The sequence below is a fragment of the Symphalangus syndactylus genome, chromosome 16, assembly GCF_028878055.3.
Source record: "Symphalangus syndactylus isolate Jambi chromosome 16, NHGRI_mSymSyn1-v2.1_pri, whole genome shotgun sequence".
NCBI classification, from domain to species: Eukaryota; Metazoa; Chordata; class Mammalia; order Primates; family Hylobatidae; genus Symphalangus; species Symphalangus syndactylus.
In genome coordinates this window covers 23,703,317-23,723,977 of record NC_072438.2, presented here as the reverse complement: position 1 = coordinate 23,723,977, position 20,661 = coordinate 23,703,317, and the positions used below count along the sequence as shown (strand labels likewise).

At 43.8% G+C, this 20,661-nt stretch overlaps 1 protein-coding gene across 2 annotated transcripts in view; it reads left to right on the top strand.

Moving 5' to 3' along the window:
- The window catches only part of PROM1 (prominin 1), a 152,420-nt gene extending 136,302 nt beyond the window's left edge, over window positions 1-16,118 (top strand). For both annotated transcript variants that reach the window (XM_063619404.1, XM_063619405.1), the window contains 5 exons: window positions 3,610-3,725; window positions 4,267-4,290; window positions 4,710-4,778; window positions 13,069-13,108; window positions 14,976-16,118. In XM_063619404.1, coding sequence (XP_063475474.1) covers window positions 3,610-3,725; window positions 4,267-4,290; window positions 4,710-4,778; window positions 13,069-13,084 — 225 coding nt within the window. In that variant the 3' untranslated portion in view covers window positions 13,085-13,108; window positions 14,976-16,118. The remainder of the gene's footprint in view (window positions 1-3,609; window positions 3,726-4,266; window positions 4,291-4,709; window positions 4,779-13,068; window positions 13,109-14,975) is intronic.
- Window positions 16,119-20,661: the final 4,543 nt, after the last annotated feature.

The following is a 20,661-nucleotide window of genomic DNA, read 5'->3' as shown; positions in this document are numbered from 1 at the left end:
ATTTGTTTTCTGCTTGAGAGAATCCAAAACCTAAAATGTAACATTTTGATCAATGTATTAAGATTATTAAGGTGCTAATAGACTAGAAAAGTCAAAGTTCTGGGCGGTTATCTTCTTTCCTTATATTTATGAGTCAGGAGACTTGCAGGGAGAAAACTCCTATTAGTTCAGAATAATCGGAAAGACAGTCACGGGTGTACAGACTTCTCATCTTCAAAAGAATACTCAGTACAACTACATATGCAACCCAAAGCTGCACCAAACTTCATTTGTCATTAAAAAGCCCTTGGAAATGTGACTATTGGGATGGTAAGTTCCAGTTAATCAGGCTTAATCCTCAGCTCTGTTCCCTCCTCAACAGATGCTGACTCTCGGTGAGCGGATCCTCTCCCTCTGCTGAAAGCACTTCAAAGGCTTCCTGTTGCTATCTAAAGATCAGGATCCCTCATAGGTCATACTAGGCTCTGCATGGCTGAGCCTCCCCATTCCAGATCTCACTGTGTGCTCTCTGCCTGCTCGCCTTTCTTTCTGTGCTCCAGACATACTCATCTTCTTTCACTTCATCAAATACATCTCAATTTCCCCACCTTAGGGCCCACGCACATGCCGTTTCTTCTGCCTGGACTGGAGATGGGCACACAGCGCCTTTCTCTTTCTCTCTCCTCTTCCCCTTCCCACCTACCCACTCCCCACTGTTAAGACCTAACTCCTCCAGGTCTGGTAACACAATGGTGGAGAACATGAACTCTGAATGAAAATTCCACTTCTACATTTTCAGAACTCTGTGACTTTGAAAAATTACTGAAATTTTCTGAGTTCCTCGCCTATGTGGGGCTGTTTTGATGATTCAATGAGAGGTCACATGTGAAGCCCTTCACTCTGTTGGAGCATCAGCACTCAATGAATATTCACTACTGTTGTTCTGCCTTCAGGTCTTAGCTCAAACATGTATTTTTTCCAGGAAGCCTTTTCTGATACCCCAAACTAGGCTGGGCTCCATTTTCCTCATTCCTGTAGAACTCTATGCTTTTCCCTTAGAGATGTTATTGCTGTTTCAATTACATATTTATATGTCCCTCCAGCACACTCCAGACTCTCCATTCCATGAGTCACCAGTGCATTCAAGGCTGTGTCCCTGTTGTCTGGCATAATACCTGGCACAGAGTATCACTGATGCATTGTCAGGTTCTCTGTCACAGTTCATCCCTATTGCCCTGTCTGTCCATCTCCCTCGTTCACTTGTCCATCTGTCTGCTGGAGGGTCTTTCACGCCTGAGTGAAAAGGATTCTGCCACCAACCCAACCACACAGACCCTAGGCCCTGCTTCCTGGATGCTTCCTTCCTCTTGCAACTACTTTTCTTGTCCTGTGCGTGGTGGCCCCTGCCACCAGCTTTGGCTGAAGCCTTCATTAGGGGAGTCCAGAGCCAACCTGCTTGATTCCGAATTGACCTCTTTCTATGTCCAGCCTCCACCACCCACCCCATTCAGTCGAACCACATAGGCACCAGATGCCTCTCCACAGATCACCATGGACAGAGGGGAGGCCTAGAGGCTGCTCAGGAAGATCATAGACTGGAGCGGTATAGCAGAGGGTTTACATCGTAAGGAAGAGCTCTGGGCATCCATTTAGTCAGTAAGATAGACTGTGGGCTAGCTAATATGTTTATTTTGTATCTCAATTTTCCCCAAAAGGATTGAGGCAGCTTCCAGAAAAAGGATAAGGTTGTTATAGAGTTGTAAAGCTTCCCAAGACAAGGTTGAAAACAGAAATCTAACAGAACATAGGGGGAAGGGGGAACAAATTGACTGGAAGTTAGGGGCCAAGAGGTGGTGCCAACCTCTGTAGTTCTGAACTCAGCCAGGAGCAAAGCAGAAATGCAGGGTCAAGCTGTGAGGGTGAAGCAGGTGTTATTTCCAAGTGGCATTTGGCCTCATGGTGGGCTGGGGAGAGTCGTTCTAGTGTTATTGACAGCATTTTCCTAAGGCAGGGATATCGTCAGACTCGAACTTACATAGGAACTTGGCAGGTTGTAGATTTACGTAGCAGGCCAAGTGTAGGATGCTGGCCAGAGTGGCATTCAGCTCATGCCATCTATGCATTGTGTGTTTGTCCTGATTGGTCCATAAGTTTACATCATTTGGAATATCACCTTGCAGATGTGAGTGGTGTAGACTGTGTCACCACTGAGGACAAATGTCCCCTTGAAGGAAGAACCACTTCCAGACTGTTGCTTTGTGGAAACAAGGGTTCAATGTTAAGAGATGGAACTTTAGATTTTTGAAAAAAAGATGTAAATCCAGGTTTACATGTGAAATGTGATTTACAAATGTTGGCAACTATTTAAAAAAGGATACTTTATCATTGCTCTTTAGACAAAACATGGTCATCTACCTTCTATGTACCTTCAAGGTTGGTTAAATTAAACGTGGAACATTGATTGAGACCCTAGCGTGCAGTGAGCATTGTTTCTAACTTCTTGACACAGTAATGTTGTGGAATGAAGATGCAGGCATCTCAGCTGCTCAGATGCAGAACAAAGCCAGAAGGGTTAATTTGTCATCTTTTTTTTTTTCTTTCTTTTTTCTTTTTTTTGAGACAGAGTCTGGTTCTGTCGCCCAGGCTGGAGTGCAGTGGCACAATCTCGGTTCACTGCAACCTCTGCCTCCTGGGTTCACCCGATTCTCCTCCCTCAGCCTCCCAAGTAGCTGGGATTACAGGCACATACCACCATGCCTGGCTAATTTTTTGTGTATTTTTAGTAGAGATGGGGTTTCGCTATCTTGGCCAGACTGGTCTTGAACTCCTGACCTCATGATCTGCCCGCCTCGGCCTCCCAAAGTGCTGAGATGACAGGCATGAGCCACCGCACCCAGCTAATTTGTCATCTTAATAACAAACAACTCGGCTGGGCACGGTGGCTCACGCCTGTCATCTCAGCACTTTGGGAGGCCGAGGCAGGCGGATCACGAGGTCAGGAGATCAAGACCATCCTGGCTAACACGGTGAAACCCCGTCTCTGCTAAAAATACAAAAAAATCAGCCAGGTTTGGTGGCGGACGCCTGTAGTCCCAGCTACTCAGGAGGCTGAGGCAGGAGAATGGCGTGAACCTGGGAGGCGGAGCTTGCAGTGAGCTAAGATCACGTCACTGCACTCTAGCCTGGGGGACAGAGTGAGATTCTGTTTAAAAATAAATAAATAAATAACAACTCATAAGAGGGATTGAAACTCAAACCTGCTGGCCATCCATGCTCTGATTACTGGACGGTCGGGCAACAAAGGGAATCTGTTTGGGGTGGTTAGAAGTTGGGTTGGAGTGGCCTAGATTCGCATCCTGGCTTTACCACTTGCTGTTTCTGCTCCTCCTTTGTAAAATAAACATAATAATAGGATCTACTCAAGGTTTTTAGAAAGATGAAATGAATCCTAACAATGTGAGTAGCACTTCACACAGTGCCTGGTCCACATGACATTCTCAAATTGTTTTAAAGAACAAAATGACAACTCATTTTTTAAAATTCCAAAAAAAAAAAATTCCCCCAAACAACTGTTTTTCCCATTTCTTATCTTCAAACATTTAATTCTTCTGATTTTTTTTTTTTTCCTAGAATTTGTTTTGGTTTGGCATAGGAAAAGCTACTGTATTTTTACTTCCGGCTCTAATTTTTGCGGTAAAACTGGCTAAGTACTATCGTCGAATGGATTCGGAGGACGTGTACGATGAGTAAGTACGCGGGCTTCCACAGATGTGGGGGTCATTTTCTAGGTGGTGCTGTCTTCAAAGAGTTGCTAAAGATGAGTAAGATGAGTTCTGATGAGGCTAAACTTGATTTCCTTTTTTTTTTTTTTTTTTTTTTTTTTTTGAGTAGTAGTTGGGTCATTTCTGTTCAGGTGAATTTTTTTTTTCTTGGTGCTGATTTTTCTATACTCGTTTTAACTACTTTTTTCCTCTTGCTTAATCCTCTCAGCTTCCCTAACCAGCCTTTTTATTTCTTGTTTGCAGTTCCTCTCTCTCGGGGACCTGGCATTTCACTTTATGATAACTGTTTTTACACTTTCCATTTTGGCTCTGTAGTCTGCCCCTCATTCTGTGTCTGGTGAATGTGTATGCGTCGTTTTTCACTTCACTCATCTTTCAACATGGGTCTCTCCTGAATTTGCACTGTCAGTATCTGTGTTACAGTAAATATTTGGGGGGTGTAGTTGCTGAGCTTTCATAATAATTAAAAAAATTAATTTTATCTCCCTTTTTTTGTATTTTATAGTGTTGAAACTATACCTATGAAAAAGTAAGCCTTTTTTAAAAAAACTATATTCCTAGATGGGATGGGGGAGGTTGATATTATTATGTAATGGACTTTAAAAATTAAGTTATTAACATCTTAAAATTACGTAGAAACAGCAGATCTGTCCAGGCAAAAATAAATTGCAACACCTCTTAAAAAGAGGGTTGGCACATAGAAGGTGCTCAAGAAATACTTGATGAATTAATGAAATTTTATATGTTAAGTTTATTAATCTATAAAGTAGTCATTTGGTCTTTGAAGTTTAAAAGGAGCAAAATGTCAATTACTCATTTGTCTTTTTTTTAGATTTAACAAATTGTTACATACTTTTCATGACCATTACATTGTCTTTGTAATCCATGATGTAAATACTTCATCTTAGAGATAACATGGTGTTTTTGGTGTATTTATTTCTGTTACAGTATGGAAAATAGTAATAATGGTTATCATAAAGATCATATATATGGTATTCACAATCCTGTTATGACAAGGTAAAGCAAAGTCTGGAAGTGCATGCCCGTCCTATGATAAACCATCTCATCTCCTATAGATCAGCACTGAATTTTCTGCATGCTGCTGATGCCTTCACTTCTCTCTGTATGATACTTTATCAATGCTAGTCTCCGATCATGCTCTACATAGTGTTCCATGATGCCATGAGTTTAAATGTTCAGTCGATTTCTAAACAATGGAATTATTCAGCAACTAAAATTTGGTGTCATCTTAAAATGCTATGTATGGCTGTAGATCATTACAGATTAAATGCATGCATACCTTGCATTTAGAATTTCTCTGCACCAAATAAACTGAGTAGTTACAGTTTTCAAAGCTTTTCCTTCCCTCCTTCCTTCCTTCCTTCCTTCCTTCCTTCCTTCCTTCCTTCCTTCCTTCCTTCCAATAAATTAACTGTAACCAACCAGAAAAAGAACCTCAATTATTCCTCCAAAATCTTTATGAATTTACATTCTCTAGAATTAAGGAGCTCCTGTGGTTCTGGATATATCATATGTCAGGTAACTCAGTCTTCTGCTGAGGCTCTACTAAGAATTCAGACCCACACGTCAGCCAGGGACCTATCTGCTCATAAGAGGTGGAGCCATAGTGTGCGGGGCAGCAGGGCAGCAGTGGGCTGTCCTCTTCAGTGGGCGTGATCCTTCCCACGCCCATACAGCTGGCCCCCCGGTGCTCCCCCGAGCCCGCTCCCCACAGTAATGTCTCAGATGCAAAAGGGTGAGTCTAACGTTGATGCATGGGGGAGATCCACCTTAGAAGGCCCGCGCACATGGGAGGCATCCAATTCAAAGTGCCCACATTCAGGGAAGCCCACAGCTTTGGCTTCACACCAGGTATTTATATTTAGAGCCTCCCAGGCCAGAAGCTGCTTACCAGTCAGGCACACCCTTATCTTAAGCAATATTATCTACTAACAGTTGATGCTCCACCTTGGCCAGATTTCAAGATGAACAGAACCAGAAAGTCATTAAAATTTGTCCTTTCAAGAGGTAAATGGCTTCCTGAACTTAAAACTTTGAACATTGTAAAAAATTCAGAACTTTGCATTATAATTTTCCATTTAGGGGAAGAGAAGTTATCTGAGTGCATTCCAGCTGCTATAACGAAATGCCTTAAACTGGGTAGCTTATAAACACCAGGGTTTATTTCTCACAGTTCTGGAGGCTGGGAATACAAGATCAAGGTGCCGTCAGATTGGGTGTCCGGTGAAGGACCACTTTCTCATAGGTGGTGTTGTCTTGCCAAATCCTCACATGGCAGAAAGGGCAAGCTGGCTCCTTGGGGTCTCTTTTCTAAGGGCGTTAATGAGAGACTAATGAGGGCTTTGCCTTCATGACCTAAAGCGTCACCGTGATTACGATGTCAATGTATGAATTTTAGGAGTGCACAAACATTCAGATCAGAGCAGAAATGGTGATAATAAAAAAAATCAAGTTCTCGGCCAGGCGCGGTGGCTCATGCCTGTAATCCCAGCACATTGGGAAGCCGAGGCTGGTGGATCACGAGGTCAGGAGATCAAGACCATCCTGGCTAACACAGTGAAGCCTTGTCTCTACTAAAAATACAAAAAATTAGCCAGGTATGGTGGCACACGCCTGTAGTCCCTGCTACTCGGGAGGCTGAGGCAGGAGAATCACCTGAACCCAGGAGGCAGAGGTTGCAGTGAACTGAGATCGCGCCACTGCATTCCAGCCTGGGTGACAGAGACAGAGGGAGACTCCATCTCTAAATAAATAAATAAAGTCCTGAAATGGCAAATTGACTTCATCTCATCTGATACTTCTGGTATGCAAGGCTTGGTGGCTAGAGTGCTGTGTTGTGACAGAGTTGAAGATGGATTTAAGTATCAATTAGCCAGGTGTGCTCTGGGGAGAGTAGACAGTACAGCTGCCTGCATAATGTCCTAGCCTTCCTTTTTGTGGTGTAGCATGCTTGGAGGGTATCTTATATATATGGACTGAAATTTTCAAGATCAGAGGACAGCTGTTCTCAATTACCTCTGTTGCCCTAAAATCAGATCTTCCAGGACTGCTCTGAATTTGTAGAATTGCCTCCTGGTGTTTGTCTGTTGGTTGTGAAGGCACTGAAAGTACTCTCCGTTCTAAGAAGAGTCATCCAGGCTGCCTGGAAGATGCTAGAGAGAGAGACGCAAGCCTGGGTGGAGGCTGCCACAGGCAGGTTTTCTGGAAGCAGTGCTCAAATGGAGTTTGGAGTGCAGGATGTTTATGAGGAGCCATGGTTGTGAAAGAAAGGGGGAGAAGTCGAGGTTGGCCTGCCAAAGCCTTGGCCCAACCAGGCAGGAGCTCTGGATCAAGCATGGCCTGTAGGGAGTTGCCCACACTGGGCTAATCATTATAGATTAGCTAAGTCTTTGCACCCCCTCCTCCCCCAGTCACTGCTCCCAGGGCTGGAGCAGCGCTGCCGTAGAGCTGGAGGCTCTGCTGTCAGAGCGATAGGCTCTAACAGCTGGAGGCTCTCTGCTGACCATGCTGCCCCTAGCTGGAGGCAAGTCATTCTTAAAAGGAAATCTAGAAGGCGCAACTCCATGGCTCCCTGAGAAGTAGATGCACTGATAGGCCTGGAAGAATATGCTGCATCCAAGAAATCCTCCCGCAGTTGAAAGGGAGGTGTCAGTGTGCAAGTTGACAAGACAGTCTTTGAGATGCCAGGGTCTTCTCAGCACACCAGTACTGCCATGGACCTTTGTCACTGAGGCATGATCATCACAGCCAACTGGACTCTGGCTAATTCCCAGCTTCAGATCTGAGTGCTGGCAATAGGCAGGCGTCAGCTGTCTTCTGTCTTATGCCATCACGTGAGACCTTTCCCACAAAGGAGAGTAGACTTCCAGTTCTAGCATCAATAAGAGAATAACCGAGCACCTATTAGTGCCACAGATGTCCTGCGTGTAGCGTCAAAGACTTAATTCTCTAGGCTCAAGAAGCTTGTTGTAGCTCTCCTTATTTACTAGTTTTTACCCACATTGCTGGAACAGCATAAGACTTGATAACTCGTGGATTTAACTTGCTGTACAAGAAAAAAGACATGATAATGATAGAAAACAGCCCTCGTCGGTGTTGAGAAATGCCACTCTTCTCACTTGCTAGTGAATATTTCATCTTGGGCTGTTAGTGTTGAAATTCAAACTAGATTAAATGCCATTGTTCTATTAAATACATAAATGAAGTTTTAGGATGATTCTGTGGTCATTCTGCTTACAACAGACATTGGAAGGACTTGTCTTTGTGAAGGGCCTAGCACTTCATCCACCTGTGAAGCCTGGGGCTAGGGCTATACTAATGTTGGACATCCTTCCTTAACGGTCCACGGCGCATTTGAATTTTTTTCTACTTTCTATATTCTGTGTTCTATAGTAGAGCTCCGAGGGTGGGTTGAAGTGTTTTGTTTCAGCAAGAGAAAAATCCCAAAGACTGAGTGACACCCTATGTGAGTTTCGCTGAAGCATCTTTCATGGTAACAATTAAATCGAGACTTGTTTTCGTTCCTGCACACCCACCTCCAGTGGGAACCCTGGCAAGTCTCCTGGATGTTCAGCCCGTCTACAGGCAGTCAGTGAAGAAGCACAGTTTTGATCTGGTTTATTTGCAGAAGGTTAGGAAATGACATCCCAGAAACTCTAGGAACATTGGGACACCTTTCTTTTCCACCCAGACCCTCCTAGAGGTCCCAGCGGTCTGAGTTGAAGTGAATCCTTGCCCTGCCTCCGTGTGTCATTGTGGAAGTGCTATTTAATGTCCTTGAGCCTCAGTTTTCTCACTTGTAAAAGGAGGGAATAATAAGAGCTTTGAGGCTGGGTGTGGTGGCTCACGCCTGTAATCCCAGCACTTTGGGAGGCCAAAGCAGGCAAATCACAAGGTCAGGAGTTCGAGACCAGCCTGGCCAACATAGTGAAACCTCATCTCTACCAAAAATACAAAAAATTAGCTGGGCGTAGTGGCGGGCACCTGTAATCCCAGCTACTTGGGAGGCTGAGGCAGGAGAATCGCTTGAACCCGGGAGGCGGAGGTTGCAGTGAGCTGAGATTGCACCACCGCACTCCATCCAGGATGACAGAGTGAGACTCCGTCTCAATAAATAAATAAATAAATAAATAAATAAATAAATAAATAAAAATAAGAGCCTTGTTTGCACAGGGCTGTGAGGGTTCAATGAGGTAACAAGGCAAAACATTCACCCTTTGACCATTGTAAGCCCTTATTTAAGGGTTTGTGGTTCACTATAATAACCATAATCTTTTCTTATTACCTTGACATTTCCGATGGAAGGAACCCAAAGGTGATTCAGAAGATAACTAAGTGTGGCTCTAATCTGTTAGCTGAGCCAGCTCCACTTAGCTTCCACTGATGACACCAACTGGGCTCTGGATATTAGCCGACACCTCTTGATACCTTCTGTACAAATGAGCCCGAATTGGTGCCTCCTTCACACAACTTGAGACTGTGATTTCCCCCAGTGTTTACCACCAACAGTTTTCGGGTGTTGCCTGCATTTCAGGACAAAGCTAGGTTTAGGAGGAAAATGATCAGTGCACAGAGAAGGTGCTTGGCTATTTTAGAAAAGCCTTCTGGCTGATGCGGTGGCTCACGCCTTTAATCCCAGCACTTTGGGAGGCTGAGGATGGAGGATCACTTGAGCCCAAGAGTTCAAAACAAGTCTGGGCAATACAGCAAGACCCTGTGTTTATAAATGAAAAAAAAAATTTTTTTTTAATGTAAGAATGAAAGAAAAGCCTTCTGCAAACCGGGACACTAGTGCTTATCAAGTGAAGAGCAGTTTGACAACTAATATTGCTTCATGGAGCATTTCCCAGGAGAATTCTCTGAAGTAAGAACTATGAAGTGGGCTGCTTCTGAGTGGCAAACTCAGTTTCATAAACTAGTTTTTTTGGTCTCTTTTTATTTTATTTCTACTTCTTTCTTAAACACACACACACTGTAATTAGTCCATTATACAGTCTGTGGCTGTTTGCTTTTGTTTGAAGGAAAAGTTAATAGACTTTCATATAAACCTATGTAAGCCTGGATTTTTTTTTCCAACGATGCTTCTGTCTCCCATACAAAGTCTGCGGAGCAAGTGGAGGCATTTTCATTTCAGGAAATATTGGGTGACTCGTTTCTGAACCTTCTTCCTGGCCTTTCATGGATCAGTAGAGGTCACTCAGATTGTGATCTTTCTGCTGCTAGGGGGTTCTTTAGAGAGAGAGAGAAAAAGAGAGAGAACGTGTGTGTGTGTGTGTGTGTATGTGTGTGTGTATGTGTGTGTGTAAACTTACTCTTTCTAGCTCTGACTTCAGAGATCAAGAGAGAAAGTTGCTTCCCGTGAGGCCACAAAGGCTTGAGAGCAAACAAACACCAGTACTGGTCCAGCAGCCCCAGGAACCGGGCAGGATGACCACCCTGCCTCATCCTGCACAGTCCCCACATCCGCCCTCTATGGCTGTCATCATCGCCCTGTTGTCTGTCTTTTGCAGATAGACTCAGGGACGTGTAGGCCTTCCTCAGGTCTCTACAGCTAGCCAGGGCCAAGCTAAGATTTGAGCTCTTTCTCCTTTTCTCCCAAAGGCAGGTGGGCAAAGAAAAGTTCCCAAAACAGGTGGAAAGACCACAGAAAAATTTGATTATTTTTCCCAGTCTTCACTCTGAAGACTATCAAACTGGTAGAAAGAGGAACAAATAAGAGGCAAATGTTGCTAGAAACTCTAGTTTATCTGAAAAGGAGAGAAATCTGATTTTAATATGAAATTACCCTTTTTAATGTCAGCAAACAATGTGGAGAAAAAAATACCGTGGGGGCCCAACAAATATGTCTGTGAACCACCTTCTTGCTGGTTCTGCTGTAGATGGTGGTCATTGTGCATGCTGCTGTGGATTCTTTCTGTTGTTGTTGTTGTTGTTGTTGTTGTTTGAGGCAGTTTCACTCTGTCACACAGGCTGGAAGGCAATGGTGTGATCTCGGCTCCCTGCAACCTCCACCTCCTGGGTTCAAGCGATTCTTGTGCTTCAGCCTCCTGAATAGCTGGGATTACAGGCACACACCACCGTGCTCGGCTAATTTTTCTGTTATTAGTAGAGATGGAGTTTTGCTATATTGGCCAGGCTGGTCTTGAACTCCTGACCTCAAGTGATCTACCCCGAATTGCTAGATTACAGGCATGAGCCACTGTGCTTGGCCAGATTCTTAGATAGAAGTAGGAGGGGTTCGCATGGCTGCACCTCTGCAGCCTAGAGGAGGAAGCAGGTGGATCCCAGGGAGTGCTACATAAACAGCAGCTGACCCTCACCTGTGTAGGTTCTGGCTGCGTAGGTCTTGTAGAGGGTGCTTGGAGCCCTTTCCCTTGTGTGATATTTCAGGTTCTTTGGGGACCAGGACCTTCCTTTTTCTGTGAAGGGGATAGTGCATCAGTGACAAACAGATTCCACCTCCTGGGCCAACTTCTCTCTGTTGTCAGGTTGCCCGGAGCCCCTGTGTTGATTGAAATCTGGAAGTTTAATCCAGACTGACTCAAAAGTGCTGTCATCAGTGTGTGATGTCTACTCTGGGGACAGGAGAGTCTCAGATGTCATGTATTGGCCTTCTTTATTTTATTACTTTATTGTGTTGGGCACCCCAGAAGTTATCATTCAGAGCCCAAATCCTAACGGCCTGAAGAAATGTATCCTCCAGTTATGGTCTCACCTAAGGCCCTTTGTTTCTCTTACATCAGGAGCTTCCAGGATTAGTTTTAGTTACTTGCTATAGTTTCATTGTTCCCTCCAAAACTCATGTTGAGATGTAATTGCCTTTGCGACTATATTAACAGGCGAGACCTTGGACAGGTGGTTAGGTCATGAGAGCTCTGCCTTCATAAATGGATTAATGCCATTATCACGGGAGTGGGCTCCTGATGAAAGGAGGAAGCTCGACCCCATTCCCTGTCTGTCTCTTGCACTCATTTGCCCTTCCATTATGGGATGATGCATCATGAAAGCCCTCACCAGATGCCAGCACCAGGCTCTTGGACTTCGTGGCCTTCGGAACTGTGAAAAACATATTTTTTTCTTTGTAAGTTACCCAGTCTCTGATATTCTGTTATAGCAGCAGAAAACATACTAAGACACTGCTTAAATTGGCTTGTTTTGCTCATTTCCTGCTTCTGAGGTCTCCAGAGTTCCCTCTCTTCCAAGATAGGATGGATATACTGTCTGGAGGAGAGGCAATGCTAGGCAGGAGAAGAAGAACCAGTGATGCCCAGCATCCCTCTGCTCAATAAGGCAAATGTAGGTGTTCTTTAGAAATGATTGCCAGAGCCTACAGTCCTTCATAATGTTCAGCTCCAGGTCCTGGTGAGGTGGACAGTAACAAGAGATTGAACCAGCCCCTGCTTGCACCCTTTTCCAGGGGCCCTTTGAGCCCTTTCAATAAAGAGTTTGTTTCTTTACCGAAAGCGTAAAGGGTAGTGCAAGAAGAGGCACACAGAACCAAGCATGTGCACTTTCTAAAGTGAAAAACTTTAGAAGGAATGTCTTGCCTGGCAGGTGCCCTGAGGTCCTCCGTGCATGTCCTCCCCCAACCTCATGTGTCTGATGCAGCACTGCAGTGAGGCAGGCTGCATCCTGCAGGTTCAGAGGGGTTGTGATCCACCTGAAGTCACAGTCGGGCAGGGTGTGCCAGAGTTGAAACTGCCGACCTTCCAGATGGAGTTCACTAGTCTCCCCCTGGCGTATACCTTTTTGGTTGTCAAGGCCATTATCACAGAGTCACTTTAGAGGACACCAGGGCTACTGTTGGTGGTTCCCCCAGAGAGCCTCTTAGAGGCCATGTGCGCTTCCTGATCTTACACCCGGAATTTGTAATTGTAACAAGGTCCCTGCGGAACTTCCATTTGCTTCTGTCTTCTGTTCTAGAAGCGGACTTTAGAAAGACTCTTGTGGTAGACATGTGTACTGCTGTGTTGCTGCTGGCCTAATGTCTTCAACACGTATTCTTAGTGACTCTTAACACTTTTAACTTTAGATTGTGAATATTCACAATTCTACTTGTCATAGTCTGTTTATTCTCTTTACCTTCTACGCTGTTTTTAACAGCAATACAAACAGAAGCTAGAGTAACCAGTGTTTTGTCTGACACATTCTTCTTGATAAACTTTATGAGGTGTGGCTTATATTCGTCTGTACCTTTAGTCACATGCCTGCTTCTTAGCACAGAGGTGATGAAACCACCCACAGCTTTGCTGGGGGTATTATATTTCTTTATTTTTTTGTTTTTTAGCCCATCACAACATTGATAGCTGATGTTGAAATTGCTTGAGGTAAGTTTGATGCTTTCATTGAAGAGAATCTACAGGACTATAGTTTTTAGTTTTTAGAACACCAAAACATAGCTATTCCTAATACATTAAGTGGGAAATCTAGATCAGTATATTAGACAAGATATTTTATATATCCAGTCCACCCTGTGTACCTGCAGGTGCCACATCCACAGATTCGACCAACTGTGGATCAAAAATACTCTAAAAAAAATTTTTTTAAATAACAGTACAAAAATAAAAATAATAAAAACAATACAGTATAACAGCTACTTACATAACACTTACATTGTATTAGGTATTTTGAGTAATCTAGAGATGATATACAGTATGTAGGTGGATGTGTGTAGGGGTCCTGGAACCAATCCCACATGGATCCAGAGGGACAACTGCATGTATACATACGATACAATGACCCTCTCTGTATATACATGCATTGCTATATAAATGTGTGTGTATTTATATATATATATACACACACACAGTGAGTATGTGTGTGTATATTAAAAAAATAAAATTTTTTTACTTAAAAAGATAAGTTTTCTTTAAGTAAAAAAATAAGATTTTTTTTAAGTAAAAAAATAAGTTTTTTTTAAGTAAAAAAATGTTTTTTTTTTAAGTAAAAAAATAAGTTTTTTTTTTAAGTAAAAAAATAAGTTTTTTTTTTTAAGTAAAAAAATAAGATTTTTTTTTAAAGTAAAAAAATAAGATTTTTTTTAAAGTAAAAAAATAAGATTTTTTTTTTTTTAAGTAAAAAAATAAGGGCTGGTGCGGTGGCTCACGCCTGTAATCCCAGCACTATGGGAGGCCGAGGCGGGCAGATCGCTTGAGGTCAGGAGTTCAAAACCAGCCTGGCCAACATGGTGAAACCCTGTCTCTACTAAAAAAAGTTAGCCGGGTGTGGTGGGGGGCCCCTGTAATCCTGCCTGTAATCTCAGCTACTCAGGAGGCCGAGGCAGGAGAATTGCTTCAATCTGGGAGGCAGAGGTTGCAGTGAGCCGAGATCACACCACTGCACTCCAGCCTGGGCAACAGAGTGAGACTCCATCACAGAAAAAAAAAAGAAAAAGAAAAGAAAGTGTTTTTTTTAGAGTAAAAAAATAAGCCAGGCATGGTGGTACGTGCCTGTAGTCCCAGCTACTGGGGTGGGAGGCTGTGGTAGAAGGATTGCTTGAGCCCAGGAGTTCAAAGATGCAGTGAACCATGATTATACCTGTGAATAGCCAACACACTCACGCACTCCAACTTGGAAAATGTAGTGAGACCCTATCTCTAAACAAATAAACAAACAAACATCTAGAAATCTGTGTACCAACCATGTACCTTGAGTATTACGGACTTAAAACTTTTTTTCTGGCTGGGCGTGGTGGCTCATGCCTGTAATCCCAGCACTTTGGGAAGCTGAGGTGGGCAGATCACTTGGGGTTAGAAGTTCGAGACCAGCCTGGCCAACATGGCAAAACCCCATCTCTACTAAAAAATATAAAAATTAGCCAGGCATGGTGGCAGATGCCTGTAGTCCCAGCTACTTGGGAGGGTGAGGCTTAAACCTGGGAGACGGAGGTGGCAGTGAGCTGAGATCTCGCCATGGCACTCCAGCCTGGGCGACAGAGTGAGACTCCCTCTCAAAAACAAATAAATAAATAAATAAAATAAAATAAATTAAACAAAAACCACAAAGTTTTTTTTCTATATGCTATATTTTAACAAATTGTTTTGCAACAAACATATTGCTGTGCCTCTTGAACGAGTTTATATTTTCCTTAGTTCTTAGGCTCCTGGTGGGGACCATTTTAGGATTATGCATTCCTGGTTTTCTCTTTATTAATTCAAAAGCAGTTTCTAAAATTGTGTTTACCTTTCATTTCAGCATCAGGATACTCAAAGTGGAAAGGATCACAGATTTTTGGTAGTTTCTGGGTCTACAAGGACTTTCCAAATCCAGGAGCAACGCCAGTGGCAACGAAGTGACTCAGGCGGGCACCAAGGAAACAGCGCCATTGGTCTCTGGGTAGTGCTTTAAGAATGAACACAATCACATTATAGTCCATGGTCCATCACTATTCAAGGATGACTCCCTCCCTTCCTGTCTATTTTTGTTTTTCACTTTTTTACACTGAGTTTCTATTTAGACACTACAACATATGGGGTGTTTGTTCCCATTGGATGCATTTCTGTCAAAACCCTATCAAATGTGATGGCTAGGTTCTAACATATTGCCATGTGTGGAGTGTGCTAAACACACACCAGTTTACAGGAAAGATGCATTTTTTGTACAGTAAACGGTGTATATACCTTTTGTTACCACAGAGTTTTTTAAACAAATGAGTATTATAGGACTTTCTTCTAAATGAGCTAAATAAGTCACCGTTGACTTCTTGGTGCTGTTGAAAATAATCCATTTTCACTAAAAGTGTGTGAAACCTACAGCATATCCTTCGCGCAGAGATTTTCGTCTGTTATACTTTATCAAAGATTGGCCACGTTCCACTTGGAAATGGCATGTAAAAGCAATCCTAGAGAAACCTGTGTAACTCCATCTGGCAAATTCAAAAGAGAGAGAGAGATCTTGAGAGAAAGAAATGCTGTTTGTTCAAAAGTGGAGTTGTTTTAACAGATGCCAATTATGGTGTATAGTTTAACAGAGTTTTCTGTTGCATTAGGATAAACATTAATTGGAGTGCAGCTAACATGAATATCATCAGACTAGTATCAAGTGTTCTAAAATGAAATGTGAGAAGATCCTGTCACAATTCTTAGATCTGGTGTCCAGCATGGATGAAACCTTTGAGTTTGGTCTCTAAATTTACATGAAAGCACAAGGTAAATATCCATTTGCTTTAGGGTTTTCATGTTGGATCTGTCATTATCAAAAGTGATCAGCAATGAAAAACTGGTCGGACAAAATTTGACATTGACGTAATGAAATTCGAGATGTAGGCATTCCCCCAGGTCTTTTCAGTGCAGATTGCAGTTCCGATTCATTTCAATAAAAAAGAACTTGGAAAACGTGGCCTGTATGTTACTTCCTTGAGTAGATCCAGCGACTCACAACTTAGATGATGAAATTTGGGCGTATGTTATTTGTGAATTTATTCCATTAATTATTATTAAAGGGCCCATTATCCAGAAGTAATTCAAGGTCAAGGTCAAGATCAAGGTCAAAGTGGGCTATATTTTAGATCTTCTTCAGATCTAAAGTCATCATTTCTTAGGGAACTGTCCAGGTCACAATATACACAATTGGATGCCAACTATAGGCAAACTCTACTTTGCCTGATGTACTCCTAAACACACAACAGTAAAAATGAATTTTTTTAAAGCAACACACAAAAGGCTTGCAATTTAAACAAGACTATATAGTGTATAATTCTTCTGGAGGAAATTATCTCTTAACTTCCCATTTTTTGAAAACCTGATTTTTCCATCACCCATTTAAATAATTCAAGTTTTTCAAGCCAACTTAATACTCCTAGTGTCACTCTTGCAACTTTTATTTATTTATTTTTCAGTATCTCAAATCACCAAACACAGTGGAAGGATATGGTCCTAAAGTTCTTATCTTTGCTAAAAAAAAAAAAAAAAAAAAAAATCAGCCTGGCCAGGCACAGTGGCTCACGCCTGTAATCCCAACACTTTGGGAGGCTGAGGAGGGTGGATCATGAGGTCAGGAGATCGGGACCATCCTGGCCAACATGGTGAAACCCCATCTCTACTAAAAATACAAAAATTAGCTGGGCATGGTGGTGGGCGCCTCTAGTCCCAGCTACTCGGGAGGCTGAGGCAGGAGAATCGCTTGAACCTGGAAGGCAGAAGTTGCAGTGGGCTGAGATCGCGCCACTGCACTCCAGCCTGCTGAGAGAGCAAGACTGTCTCAGCAAAGAAAAAAAAAATCAGCTTTTCCTCAACCCCACTGCACACTCAGCCTGGTAGTATAAGATGTTTTCTTTTTTCCCTCTCTTTTTGGAAATAATTTCCTTGAAAGAACTCTCTACACATCTCTATATCCACTTTCTCATTTCCACTGGTTCTTCAACTCCTGTGACCTACCTTCTGTCCCCACCCCTCCTGAAGGGCTCCTGTCGGGGTCACCGAGGACTTGACTTTTGTGAACATATCCCCTTTACAAAGATCTCCCTTCAGGCTCCCAGAAGAGCCCTCTCCAGTTTCGTCTTGGGGCATGGCTGTCTATTTCTCAGTCTCCTGCCAACACTCATCTCTCCAGTTCTTAAATTTAGGTGGCATTCGCAAGTTCTCTCCTGGTCCGCCCCTCACTCTCTCCTTGGGTGATTTCAGTCACTCATCATCTCACCTGCTCCCTTTGGTTCTCTCGTCACGTAGAGCTCCAGCCAACCCTGTGTTCATGACATGTCTCCACCCAGAGGCACCTTAAACCAGAGGTTGGCAAACTTTCTCTGAAAAGGGTCAGACAGTGAATATATTTTGCTTTCTGGGCCATGTGGCCTATGTCTCCTCAACTCTGTTGTAGCACAAAAGTAGCCATAGGCAATACATAAGTGAATAGATATTGCCGTGTTCTCCCAAAATTACAAAAGCAGGCTACATGGGCCACAGTTTATGGCCCCTGCCTTAAACCACTGTCCTGACCTGCACATCCTCACAGGTTCTCCCCACCATGTTCCCTTTCTTGAATTTCTCCACCTTCACCCTATCACTGGAGCCAGAGGAATCTCTTAAGTCTGCTTTCCCCCTCCCTTCCATCCACCCTTGGTCACCAAGCCTTCCTCTCCATCCCCACTGATGATATCCTCTTACAGTTTTCATAATGTCTCTTGGCTAGCGAGGCATTCCCCTCTTTCTTTTAGGCTTCCAGCCCCCTGAGTTTTGGCTAGACATAGGCTACCTGGTCGGGACTATATTTCCCAGCCTCCCTTGCAGCTAGATGTGGCTGAGTGACTAGGCTTAGGCCAGCAGTAAGTAAGTGAAGTGTCTACTAAGAAAACCGCAGATCCTGGACTTGTTCCACTGGAAATGGCAGCAATCAAACAGACTTTGGAAGGCATATGTTAAATCTGAAGAACTTCCAGGCATGAACCTGGAAGACTGGTTCATAGTAGAGAAGGTCTTTTTGTTACAGCAACTCAGCCCATACACAGCCAGCTTGCCCACTACCCTCCCTGTGCACAGCCCCGCTGTCTACCAATCCTTTCTCAACACAGCAGTCTCTTACAGTGCAAATCTGATCATGACACTCCACACTTAAAAGATGAACAAGCAAATAAGAAAGAAGAGAAATTGGGCTGGGCATGGTGGCTCACACCTGTAATCCCAGCACTTTGGGAGGCCAAGGCGGGTGGATAATCTGAGGTCAGGAGTTCGAGACCAGCCTGACCAATATGGTGAAACCTTGTCTCTACTAAAAATACAAAAATTAGCCAGGTGTGGTGGCATGTGCCTATAGTCCCAGCTACTCGGGAGGCTGAGATGGGAGAATTGCTTGAACCCAGGAGGCAGAGGTTGCAGTGAGCCGAGATTGCGCCATTGCACTCCAGCCTGGGTGACAGAGCAAAACTCCATCTCAAAAAAAAAAAAAAAAAGAGAGAGAGAAATCACTGCCTTCAAGAGGACTAAAGCAGGATGAAGTGATAGAGGAACAGAAGAGCTCATTTACACTGTATAGTGAAGGAAGGCCTCTGTGAAGGTGGCAGGGAGAAGCCAGGCATGCAATGTTCAAGGAACAGATTTTCAGGCAGTGGGCACGACTAGTGCAAAGGTCTTGAGGCTTGGCTTGTCCCAAAAGCGAAAAGAGGAAGAGCATGATTAGAGCTCTTATGATAAGTTCCCATTGCAGGGTAAACTCAGCCTCACTAGGGCATTGAAAAGGGCTGGTCATAACCTCAGGGTGGCTAGATGGGTCTAGCAAGCTGTTCCCTGCAACTCTGTGGTGGGTGGGGGAAAGGAGGTTGGAGCTGAACACCTGCCGTCCTCTGGCCACGACGTGGAGCCTGGCTTGGGGTGCTGTTTACTCCAGGGGCTCCTGAGTTGGAAGCACACAAAGGGCAAGCGTCTGTCTTAGAACTGGCCCTGTGGATTGGTACGGGGGCTGCGGGCCCCACCCTGAGTCACCTCTCCAGCCTGATTCTCACCACTGCCTCCTTGCCTTTGACATTTCAGCAGTCCATAAACCTGCACTCCAGCAGCACTCCTTTACAGGAAGCATTGTCCTGCCTTAAGAATCTGCCCTTGGCCAGGCGCAGTGGCTCGTGCCTGTAATCTCAGCACTTAGGGAGGCTGAAGTGGGCGGATCACTTGTCAGAAGTTTGAGGCCAGCCTGGCCAACATCGTGAAACCCCATCTCTACTAAAAACACAAAAATTAGCCTGGCATGGTGGAAGGTGCCTGTAATCTCAACTACTCAGGTGGCTGAGGCAGGACAATTGCTTGAACCTGGGAGGTGGGGTTGCAGTGAGCCAAGATTGTGCCACTGCACTCCAGCCTGGGTGGCAAAGTAAGACTATCTAAAAAAAAAAAAAAAAAAAAGGAAACTACCTTTAGCTGATTGTAGTGGTTCACGTTTGTAATTCCAGTGACTCCAGAGGACAAGGAAGCAGGAGGATTGCTTGAGGCCAGGAGTTTGAGTTCAGCCTGGACAACAGAGTGAGACCCTCTCTCTAAAAATTAAAAATTTAAAATTTAGCTGGGTGTGGCAGCCCATGCCTGTAGTCCCAGTTACTTGAGAGGCAGAGGCAGGAGAAGTAATTGAGCCTGGGGGTTGGAGGCTACAGTGAGCTATAATTACACCACTGCAATCTGGTCCAGGTGACAGAATGAGGCCAAAAAAAAACAAAAAAAAACCAAAAAAACACCTGCCCTTTACCCTTTCTCAACCTGACAATTTGACTGACTTGTCTTGAAGGTTTGGCACCACTTCTTGGGAGCTTCCTCTGCTCCCCACCTGGGGTGATGCCCTCTTCTGGAAGGCTCTCACCGCAACACACACAGTGGCTGTCAAAGCTCAGCCTGGCTTTAGTTCCAGCCCTACTAGGTCTTCTCAGGACTCAGGATATCCAGGTGGAAGGAAGGCTGTGCCAGGTACCAACTACCCCACATAAGATCGCCAAGATAAATCCCTCACATTCAAACTAGTCCCCCAACATCCGTCAACCCTATTACTAATAGCAAATTGCCACCTTTGGTCCACTCCACAGTGCCCTCTGAAAGGGTCATCAAAAGACAGTTATGACCATACCAAACTATGATTCTTGACACAGAACCAAAAGTTATTTTTAATTTATTTTGTTTTTTTTCTATTTTTAGAACAATAATAATAATATTTAAAATAATATTTTCCTGTGATATAATTAAAACTGTGTTATTTCAATTGAATTTGAAATAGAATTCATGGTCTAAAATAGACTGAATCCCAGCGTGAACATATATTTGCATGCCTTCCTCGTCGTCATTCAGTTGGTGCAATTGTCAGGCATGCAATAAGAAGGGAAGTGAACACTGCAGCACTGTGGCCTGTGGCCACAGTGATGGCGGGACACCCCCACAGAGGCCACACCAGGTGACTCTCAGCTCGGTGGGTGGGA